We start from the raw sequence: 11,042 nt of genomic DNA on the forward strand, positions 1-11,042 counted from the left end.
ACATTCCTATTACTATGGAGAGTTTAATTTTTTTCCCCCTTTTTTATGATTTTAATTAATTTATTTTCTTCTATAATTAGTATGACTTTATTAGTGAGGTATGGTTTATTGAAAATGGCAATCTACAAATTGTTTTGATGAAACACAATGGGTAAGGTTAGGTATGAAAGTATCAATCAAATGTCATCCCACTTGAGGATCTTATCATCAAAACCTGCCTAACAATTTTATTTCTTTTAGTTTTGGTTTAAATGTAACTGAAGTTGATTAATAAAAATGGAGTCGGTCGTGTTCATCATTTATGTTTATGTTGTTGTTGCTCCCGATTTCAATAATTGATATTAGAGCACCCTCTCAATTTCCAACAATATATCAAAATTTTCAAAGTGATAATTAGCATGTGAATACGTAGTAGCTTTCAAACGTATCTTTCATGAATAGAAAATCTGTAATTCATTTATCACCTCAAGTACTTCATTCTCACTGACGTGAGAAAGACTTTGCCTTCTCATTTTTGTAAGACAGAGGGAGAGAGAGATGCGTTACAGAATAGTAATGGTGGAATTTTGACAGAAGAAAGTTGGTGGGGTAGTGATGAATGCGAAAGCCCTTGTTTTTGTATTGTCAAGGTTTATATAACAGTTATGAGAAGCTTTCAGCTCAAGCAAAATAAGCACCATCACTGCTGCCCGACCCCTTTATTATTTTTCTTGCTCGTCACAAGATTAAAACTGAAGCGTGTCTAACTTGTGTTACTTGTCTGGCAGAAATTTGCATGCGAATCAATCAACAAATATTGACTCACTGGAAAGCCTCTTTCGGGTATGCCCGATATGGGTTTGGTTCAGCTTCGTGTGGCTCTAATCTTGCCACCGCAACCGCAAGAAGAGTACTCAAACTTCTCTATTGTAATTCCCTTCAAGGATTGGTGTTCTTGATTGGGTTTCAAAAACGTGGACCTAAACTTCAGATTTGGTATGGAGATGTGAAATTTTCCTTATCGTCGTCACATCTTGTCTACCTCGTAAACAAATTCCAAATGCTAATTGCTAGAACGCTATTAGAATGACGTGGTTTCATGGAATTTTTCAGTGTTACGTCAATGGGATGGGAACACTACATGGCTGGCACATCATAAAGCTTTGTGCCAAGAAAGTAGAGATAAAACAGATGCTATGACCACCCAAATGAAAAAGTTTCTGTTTTGAGTGAGTGATAGATTAAGATTCAATGGGTGTTCTAGAATACTCTAATCTTATCATACAAGAGATTAAGATTATTGAATCAAAGAATCCATAATTAGTTATCCTTATGCAAGTGACAAAGCTTTATTTTCTGTCTCTCATAAGGTGATAAAGGCTTAAATGAAGTATTGAATAATCAATAAAACTTAGCTCACAACCCAATCTTATAAATTTTCTCTCATAACCTTTAGTTAATAGCTCATAATTAGTCAACTTCCAATTGGGAAAACGGGACCCATTGCAAGCAAACAGAACTCATTTGTGAATTGTCACGTTAGAGTTATGAAATAAAGTTTGTGAGATTTGGATTGTAAGTGTAGTATTACTCATTAAATAATATAAGGGCAATACTACAATCAATATTCTGAAAAATCGGATTGGGCCTTGACCCGTTCAAGGCTCTGGTTGGATCGGTCAGTTGAACCGTATCCTATAAACTTACCTTTTAGTTCCTAAATATTTAAAACTCATCAAAACACCCCTAAATAATTACTATGAGTCCCTAAAGGTTTGAAATCTATCCAAAACACCCATGTTGCACGAAGAGACTGGTGAGTGGTGGAGGCAGCGACGATCGACGGCCAATCAAAGTTTGGAATGATGGGGCTTTTGATGTATAGGTGCCGACGAATCTTATGCTGGTGTTAGGGAGTTCTAATGGTGCCAGAATTTGCTGGAATCAAGAAGGAAGGTTGACGGTTGCATGAACAAAAGTTGGATGGCGATCGATGGCCAATCGAAGTTTGGAATGATAGGGCTTTTGTTGTGGAGGTACTAGCGAATCTTATGGTGGTGTCAGTGAGTTCTAACGGCGTCGAAATTTGCCGGAATCAAGAAGGAAGGCCGACAATTGTGTGAACAATAGGTGTACAGTGAGCGATGAAAGGCTAGACAGCGGCCACTGAAAATAGATGAGTTTTGTCGTGGAGATACCGTCAGGTCTTATGGTGGTATTATCTCCCTCGCACAATGTCGAAATCCGACAAGATTGACTCGCTATTGGACTGTGATTCGGCACTATTCTGATGGTCCAACCACGACTCAATCTGGCTTTATTAAGAATACCGGTTTTCAAGGAAATTGGACCAGAGATGACACCAGTTCCTAGTCGAACCGGTCTGACCAACCGATCTAGTCTGGTTTTCAAAACACTTATTACACTTATAACTCAATCTCATAAACTTTCTTTTACAATTTTGACATAACAATTCGCAATTGGTCTCGCAAATGAATCTTGTCTGCTTAATTATAAACTAATCAACTATGAACTATCACGTTGGAATTGTGAAAGATTGTTTGTAAGATTGGTTTATAAGCCAACTTTATTGACAATTTAAAGTGGCTTTTATTTAGAAGGAGAATGGTCTATGAAGATAAAAATAGATTAGGATAGCATGCCAAGTAAGTGAGAAGTTTCTCACTTAGTAAATAATTCATAAGGACATTTGCCTAACTAATTCTTTCAGAAAGTTTGCATGTCCAATCAAGACTTACAATCATGCATAATGCATTGGAATTTTCAATCATTTTGTCAGCAACGTGTAGGGTTCTGGACATAAATTCAAAGATAATGAATACTAAAAACGCTTGAGAAATGAAAAATGAAATTTGAAATTAACCCATGTCCTGTAGAATTGAAATGAATTCAGAGCTCCGGGAGTGGGACTTCTTGGTTGGCCCCTTTCCTTTGACTAGGCCTTGCCAAAAGTTCCAGGATTACCCGGAAAGTCCTGGTTGGTAAGTTGAAGAAATCTAATACAAAAATTTGCAATTCAGCAGCACATGAGGAGGAGTATTCTTCTATCGTTTTAAAAATAATTGAGTCATACAATCAGACAAAAACCATATAACATAATAGTATTTTATATAAATTTTATAAAATTTTTATCTAATTATATTTTTGGTTATATGATTCAATTATAAGCATAACATTATTCATTGTTTTAAATATTATTAATAACAATATATTGTTTTAAAATAGTGATTAAGGATCATTCTCTTAAGAAGAACAAGACATTCGTTATCAAAAACAGAACTAGCAGTCTATACGTCTTCTGTGCTTCGAAGTAATGACGAAACGGCGACCAGTCCACCAGGCGTTCATTATTTCTCGTAAAGTCTGTGTGCTTATTTTCCACGGTTTCAACTTTCAACTTCCAAAACAGGACCTGAAGCTAGTAGAAAATTTTGACGTTTCATCTCCTGATTCAATCGTGGTTGTTTTGTGTTTCTCTCATAGTTCTGTAGACATTGAGACCTGGTCTAAATTTCACACAGAAATCCAAGCAACAGACCCAAATGCCCCGCTATTGGAGGCCCCATTCTCCCAGCTCAAATAAATAATTTGAGGACCCAGACCTATCAAAAGTGTTTGCGCAGATCAAACTCAATCATATTGGATCCATAAAAGTTTCAGAAACAGTTTAATGATCTCATTGTACCTTCCTTTTGGTTAAAATCTAATACATTGCCCATTTGCTCAGGAAGAGAAGTAGCAACTATTTCGACTAAAACCTTCTACAAAAGGATAAACCATTAACAACTCATTTGTCAAAAACCCGAGCACATTTTATGGGGTAATTCCTTGTAAGGTAAAAACACCCACAGACACTCACAGTAAGGCTGAAACCCGAGGTGTTTTCTGCCATTAATAGACCTGCATAGTTGTCGCTTGGAAGAACAGAGGTACGGCTACAATTTGCATCAAAACAATAGGGGAGTAAACCACAAATTAGATGGACATTCGTAAATTTGCCGGGCAAATGAATAACAGTAAGCATTATGAACCTGTTAGTACAATCATCATAGCAATGGTTCCAAAATAAATGCGTTTGCAGGACATGACCCTATTACTCAGAAGTGAAACGTGAAATTATTGGAATAGTAATGAGAGCATGGGCCATGGCTCCTCTCAGAGGCTAGTGATAGTCCCGTGAAAACCACAGCACACCACATCCAATTATAACGATTGGTGAAATCAAAGCAACACTATTCTGTACCATTCTCTGTACCCTGACTAATCAATTAGGTGATGAAACTTCATTAAAGAAATGTCTAATAAAAATCTGGTTAGCAAACTTTCATGTATGATTCTATTATATTATTTCTCAAGTCAATTTCAGGCCGGCCCTTAGGGGTAACAACATGTTTAAGAATCAATCTAAGACAGGGAAAAAGAAGTCTAGAGTTGAGATGGGATGGGATGGGACAGGCAATAAATTAATTCAACTGAAACATAAGAAACAAAAAAATAACAAGTAAAAGAAGCTTTTTTCTCTCTAAACTAATCCCACTAGTCATCAAAGAAACGTCTAATGGCTGCCAAACAAATGGAAAACAAAAAGAAAGTCGATTTCTTCATGTCCTACTCTTTGAGCCAAACCAATGTACAAGTTACAAATGGGACAATACAACACAATCTTGCTTTATATTTTCAAACTTTTCTATAGTAGACCAGAGATGCTGTAAATTCAACGGCTCATCCACTTCACTCTGCTTTTTGTACAGTGGTCTTAAACAACAGTATATACAACTTTTGATCCATTGAAAAATACAGAAACCCACCAACCGAATGCGTGACAAAAGACCCAAAACTTGTCCCAACGATACAGTGCCACGCCGGTCCATAAACCCCATCAAACTCCTGCAAACATTACAATCCCCACAAACTCATTAGTATTTGCTAATCAATCATAAACTCGAAAAATCTGATTTCAGATAAAGAAAAAAAAAAGAAAAAGAAAAAGAAAAAACCTCAATACTAAATAAAATTCCAACCAAATTTATATTACAACTAAGAAAATGAGTATGTGATTCGTAATTAGCAATTAGTTATTAGAAATTACCTTCTTGAGAGTGAGTGCTAGGGTTTTGGCAGTGAACTTTTCTAAGCTATCATGAGTCTTTCTTGCAAAATCAACCGCATGGATTTGCATAAACGGCGGCATGTCGACTGAAACAACCTTCACACCGCAATTTGCAAGAACACCTGCCAACTCGACCTGTGAGCCACAGAAGGATCTCCTTCGCCCTAACGAAACTGAAACTCTCTTGACATCATGCCCTTCATATAATACATTCTTCACATCTTTATCTTTCACTAATACCAGTTCCTTACAATCAACATCCTCCTTATGAACTTCCTTCTTTTTACTATTTAATGGCCCACCTTTCGATGATTTCTTCATTACCTCTTTAGAAGCTTCCTCCTTTATTCGGCTGTCTTTTTCATTTCTGGGTGCAGCTCTCTGTTGGGGTTGCATTAATTTACTTGGTTTAATGCGCAAGAAGTTGGAGGAATCAGAATCAGCAGAAACAGTCATGGCTTTGGCTTGCAAATGGATGTCTTTGGTCGGTGTGTGTTTTTGTGAAGTACGAGCTTTGTTATGGTAAAGGTTCAACCTTGAAAAACTATTGGTCATATAATAAAAGGGTTTAGATGAAGTAGAGGAATCTGGGTTCTTTTGTGTTGTTGAGTGAGAAGTTTTGGAAGAGATGTTTGTTTTGTTGGGTTGCTTTTTGAGGGTGGGATCCATGGAGGGATTAGGATCTGGGGTTGCTGCTATGATGCGCTTGTGGTGGGTGGTGTGGTGTTCCATGTAAATTGGTTGGGGATAAGGAAAATGAAGAAGGAAGGAAGAGAAGTGGGAATTGTTGCCTACTTGTTTGGGGATGGTGGAAGTCTGTTTTGTGGGGTTCATTTGATTGGGAGTTGTGTGGCGAGATCTAGGGCTGTTTTGTTTTAACATGCACAAACAAGGGGTAACGGAGGGTCTGTGATATGTTTGACCATTGACTTGATCTGAATGAAGGAAAAAATCAGATGGTTTAGGTAGTACTGTAAAACTTATGAAAGCTACTGTTGTCCTCCTAGGGATCTAACAGTCCTGCTATCAGGAGGGACCATCACCAAAAATGGCCAAAAAGAACAGTGGGGTCAATTTAGAACGGCAGAAAAAGAGAAAAGACCCAGTTACAGTTCCATTCAACCAAATCAATGAATTGAACAAACCACCTACACTGTCAAGCCAACCCCTAAGAGTTATTCACTATTAAAATCCGAATTCATTCATACCCACAACAAATTAAATGAAATGTTACCATCAATCAACAAGACCAAACAAAGATCATGATGATGACTAAACATGGATAGAATTACAAAAGGGATACAACTCAATCTTATTCTTGGATTGGATATGCAATAATGCAGTGTTAAATGACCATAATTGAAAGGCTCTTCTCATTATAGTCTCGTATTAATCATGTACAAACAAAAAAACGAAAGAAACAATACAAAATTGTATTATGTTATATTATAACATCTACAAATGACTCTTTATATGATTCAAACTCTTTATTATAAAAAATTTATTTATAGAAATATGAGTCTAACAAACTCTTTATTCTTTAAATATAAATTAAAAAGCAAGTTTGACTTTCCATATTTAGAGAGTCAAATTTCACTCTCTATTCTAATTTTAAATAATAAATTATAAGTTTCTATGCATTTTATTTATGATTTATCTATCCTATTAAGTTTCTTTCTTGAAAAACATATTCTCTCTCTTAAAATTTAAAGAGAATGTTGGATTTGAATAAAAATTTTGTTCTTTCTATTTAAAATCAATAAAAATATTCTTTATTTATATGAAAAATGCTTTTAAAATAAAAAGCTTCATTGGATATGCTCTTAGACGGAAAAGTATGTGGGCACATGCCTCCTCACCATCCAAATAACATAAATTAATAAGATTCCACTGATTGTATTGGAATTATTATGTAGGTAGAGAAACTTTCTTTAGCTTTTTCCCCAATCAAGAATCACAAAGTTAATTAGGAAAATCTCTCTCTTGAATTATCAATCGAAAGGGATGTGTCATTGTAAAACAAGAAAACAAAATTAATGATAAAAACCTTAGAGCTATGGAAAGTGATCATACAATTACAGGTTAAGTGTACATTTCAAATCACCCACATAACCAGAGTGCGGATATGGAATGATTTTCAACAATTTTGAATTTACAGCATTTCTAAGGTCAAGTCATGAACCAATAGGATCTTGATGGTGCTTCATTGCGAGATAAAAATAGTATCGCACCAGAGTTAAGTTTCTGTTTTTCCTTCACCTGATAAATCAATAACGCGCGGGAATTGGGGCATTCACATTCCTCTGAACAAATAATAAAAAAGCAGAGGGATTCAGCAGGATATGACAAACTCAAAGTATTCACGCCAACCTGAACTTGAACAATTGGAGCATCAAACAGTAACATCAGGTATAGAAAATAATGCTTGATGTTATATCATGTGGTGCAAGCACACAGCTTCTAATTCCATGGACTTGGCTGCCAAGCATCTCTAAATACAGATGTGCCACCAGACGCTGCAGGGGAAGGAGAGGATGCCACATAATTTGTTCCTGATACAGATACTGCAGGCAAATTTCCAGGATTCCCCTGATGGCCTATAGGAGCAAAGCGCGATGGACTACCCGTGACCCCCATACTTGTTCGAGAAGGGTGTGGAACCTGAATGAAATGCAATAACAGAAAAATGAATAATGGACCTTAAATTTTTATCATGGGTATAAGCAAAAGATTTTATAACACACAAATTTGATATTGATGTAAAACTTTACCGGTAATACTACACTCACTAACTTTTTCTCACAAACGCGACGTGTCAGCTCGTAATTGGTCAGCTCGTAATTGGTCAGCTCGCAATGGGTCCCGCTTGACCAAATGCAAGCTAACCAATTACAAACTGCCACATCAACATTTGTGAGAGAAAGTTATAAAAAGTGTTTGTCAACTTATCTTTATTCAAAACTTTACAATCACCCAATGTCATTTCCTGATACTGTTTCACAGCAGTGTTTCAGGATCCAAAACATGGATAATGTAAGAAAACTGCATGTCATACTGAGGATATGTGAAAGGGCTCACAGTCAAAAGTAACTTACATTGTTGATCTCCAAAGCTAAACAAACTGTAATAAGTAAATGTTATACCGTTTAATACCATTTAGTGGGTAGTACACATCTGAAGCTGTCATGCTTTCTATTCTATCTGAGCCCATAACTAGTGCCATTATATCACTTGCTGAAGAAAGAGTGTATGGTATAAAAGTTTAAGACACTACTACACATATGGTTATGAGTAACTTCAAATATTTAAAGCGTACAGAGCATAGAGTCAAGCAGCATATTTGTGCATAGAGGAAAGCAAAAAGCCTTCAAAGCAAGAAGAAGATGTTTAAAACCTAGCAATGACCGAGTGAAAGTGTTTAATCTTTAGCAGATTTACATAAAGAAGTTTTGTTTATGCCAAATCAAGTACAAAATGATTTAGGATTCATGGTCAGCAGTCGGCACCTTCCACACTACAAACAAAGTGTGGCCAATTGAACCAGCACAAAGAAATCCTTCAATTAAATTTTTAATAAGAAACCTTCAATGAACCAATATGTATGATTCAGAGTACACTCTCTCTTAATCAAATGACACAGTGTTCCAAAGAAAATGCAAAATAGTTTTGGAAATGAAATGATCAGTTGCAATGTATTCCCTCGATGTATGGGAATGTGAAAAGTTTAACCAAAATAATACGGTAGTCATATAAGTGGAAGAAACAAAACACAACTCAAACAAATAAGGTGAAACATTTTTTTCTCTTTTCATTTTCAATAAACAGAAAAGCATGACACGCTTGGGCATTTCACTAATTTGTTTAAAATAAAAGTTGTACATTACCACACTGAGTTGGAAATAGGTAGTCCTTCTAAGAGGGGACTCTGAAGACGGTGACATGCTGCTCATTCTAAGCATATGACGAGAATGAGTATTATGGTTCGAAACATCTTCAGCTTCTGCCACTTCCATATCACCTCCTAGATTTGCCTCCGATCCCATCCTTGGTGTAGGCTGTCTGGTACTCAACCCAGAGTCATTTGTGGTATCCACTTGGAGTTGACCAGCTGGGCGAGCCACCATTCCTTGCATACAATTTCGTCTCTTTAATTCCTCCTCAGCATTCAATATCTGCGAAGAACCGCCAATTAGCTAGGTCATAATACCCAGAAATCTCGTCTAAGAAAAAAAATAAGGATAAAATCAAAGCTTACCTGCTTCAAAGCTTGCACTAGATTATGTTTTTTCGCATTCAAAGTCTGTAGCCTATCCTCAACTTCCCTTTTCCTTTTCTCTTTCTCATCTAACACCTCCACCTTCTCACTCGTCTAGCAAGTAAAACAGATACGAAATATTAACAAAAACATCACAAAAGGAGATAAGAACACACTACTTCACCATTACTCAATCAGTTCGAGGTTTTCTTTGGAGTTGACTACAACACAATAGATTTGACATACTATAAAATTTAAGCATTTTTGTTTCAAGTAAAGAACACGCGACATAAAATGAGTAAAGTTTTGGATACCTGTAAATTAGGGTTAACCGGTTCGGCAGGTTTCGCCACCACCTCCAAAGAAGACAATTTCTCATCAGTAACCGCCGTATCAACCGCTTTTTCCGGTGCAACCTCAGCTTCAGTAACCGATTTCACCGCACAATCCCCAACGTCCGATTTTCCCCGATCGTTGATTTCATGATTTCGAATAATTCCCTCGTCTTCTTTGCCATTAGCAGCATTATTATCGTCTAATTGAGGTTTAAGATCAGGGGGAGTGGGGTTGGGAGGTTGAAGTTGTTGCTTAGAGTTAGAATTAGAGTTAAGATTAGGGTTTGAAGTGGTGACATTGGGGGAGCGGAGACGAGAAAGGGCTCTGTTACGTCGGTTCAAAAGGGTTTTGAAATCTTTGAGAGAGATTTTAGGAGATGGCATTAGCCATCGACGAGGCACCTCTGGAACCCTGTGGAGATTCCCTCTGTAAAGAGAAATGGCCACCATCTTAACGGAGGATTCTTGATTTTATTCTCTCTCTTGTCTCAGGAGCTTTATAAAGTGATGGATCGCGCGTTTTTTTTAGTGAACACAAACGATTGGTTCTGTTCGCCTAATATTGACCACATACCAACTCTCAATTAATCAATTCATGTTGTTAAGTGAAGTTTACTTATAAACCAGAAATCACTAATCCCTTTGAAAATAATATTTAATTATAATAATTTTTTTAATTGCTACAAAAAATCTAAAAACATAAAACCACATGTTCATTCTGAAAATTTTGATCAGAAAGACTTAAAAAGGGTAACGGCAGATGCCACCCAAACATCTTTATACAAATCTCTATTATTTATTTCAGTAGTAAACTTGGAAAAGGCTGATCAATAAGGTAAAGAAAATCCAAGAATACATCTCATTTTATCTTAGTCCTCCAAAATCCATTATTCTTTTGTATATTATTCTCGTTGATGATCTGACTTGGTGTCACATTTCGAGTGTTGTTAGTCAAGTCCTTGGATGAGAACTCCACTATGCATTGCTGCCATGTTCTTGTGGATCAGCAGATAAAATGTATCTTCAAGAAGAAAATGTAGTTGTGAGTTTTGATCATGTCCTGCTGAGGAACAAGTTGACGATGAAGGAGATGGTGAGGAGAATGTGATAAAATAAACTCCTCTTCTTGGGGCATGAAGTTTTGGTGGTTAAGATCTGGCCTGAAATCAGCCGGCCGAAGTCTGCAACTCTTCCTACATCTGAAGTGGTTCACAGAAAAAATAAAAATGGTTAGTCTTAGAATTGCAAAATCATGAAGTTAACTCACTATATATTTCCACACATATGCAATTATCTTTGAATCTTCCATTGGACTCCAAATACCACTTTCGTCATTCAGCTC

At 36.5% G+C, this 11,042-nt stretch overlaps 2 protein-coding genes across 2 annotated transcripts; both read right to left on the reverse strand.

Moving 5' to 3' along the window:
* Positions 1-4,431: 4,431 nt before the first annotated feature.
* Positions 4,432-5,939, reverse strand: LOC116111038. Its single transcript, XM_031397250.1, has 2 exons — positions 5,090-5,939; positions 4,432-4,887 (listed from the first exon to the last, which is right to left on the reverse strand). The coding sequence occupies exons 1-2, from the start codon at positions 5,840-5,842 to the stop codon at positions 4,732-4,734; spliced, it is 909 nt and encodes a 302-aa protein (XP_031253110.1). The 5' UTR covers positions 5,843-5,939; the 3' UTR covers positions 4,432-4,731.
* Positions 5,940-7,211: 1,272 nt separating this feature from the next.
* LOC116111029 lies at positions 7,212-10,268 on the reverse strand. Its single transcript, XM_031397239.1, has 4 exons — positions 9,680-10,268; positions 9,366-9,479; positions 8,995-9,282; positions 7,212-7,771 (listed from the first exon to the last, which is right to left on the reverse strand). The coding sequence occupies exons 1-4, from the start codon at positions 10,148-10,150 to the stop codon at positions 7,571-7,573; spliced, it is 1,074 nt and encodes a 357-aa protein (XP_031253099.1). The 5' UTR covers positions 10,151-10,268; the 3' UTR covers positions 7,212-7,570.
* Positions 10,269-11,042: the final 774 nt, after the last annotated feature.

The sequence above is a fragment of the Pistacia vera genome, unplaced genomic scaffold (assembly GCF_008641045.1).
Source record: "Pistacia vera cultivar Batoury unplaced genomic scaffold, PisVer_v2 Contig1186, whole genome shotgun sequence".
Classification (NCBI taxonomy): domain Eukaryota; kingdom Viridiplantae; phylum Streptophyta; class Magnoliopsida; order Sapindales; family Anacardiaceae; genus Pistacia; species Pistacia vera.

What these genes read in the sequence shown, in the direction of transcription:
- LOC116111038 (XM_031397250.1), bottom strand. Translation starts at nt 5,842, where the DNA reads ATGGAACACCACACCACCCACCACAAGCGCATCATAGCAGCAACCCCA. An exon ending in TAGCACTCACTCTCAAGAAG is followed by an intron (nt 4,888 to 5,089) that starts GTAATTTCTAAT and finishes TAATGTTTGCAG; the next exon opens with GAGTTTGATGGGGTTTATGG.
- LOC116111029 (XM_031397239.1), bottom strand. Translation starts at nt 10,150, where the DNA reads ATGGTGGCCATTTCTCTTTACAGAGGGAATCTCCACAGGGTTCCAGAG. An exon ending in CGGTTAACCCTAATTTACAG is followed by an intron (nt 9,480 to 9,679) that starts GTATCCAAAACT and finishes TTTACTTGCTAG; the next exon opens with ACGAGTGAGAAGGTGGAGGT. An exon ending in CCTATTTCCAACTCAGTGTG is followed by an intron (nt 7,772 to 8,994) that starts GTAATGTACAAC and finishes CATTTCATTCAG; the next exon opens with GTTCCACACCCTTCTCGAAC.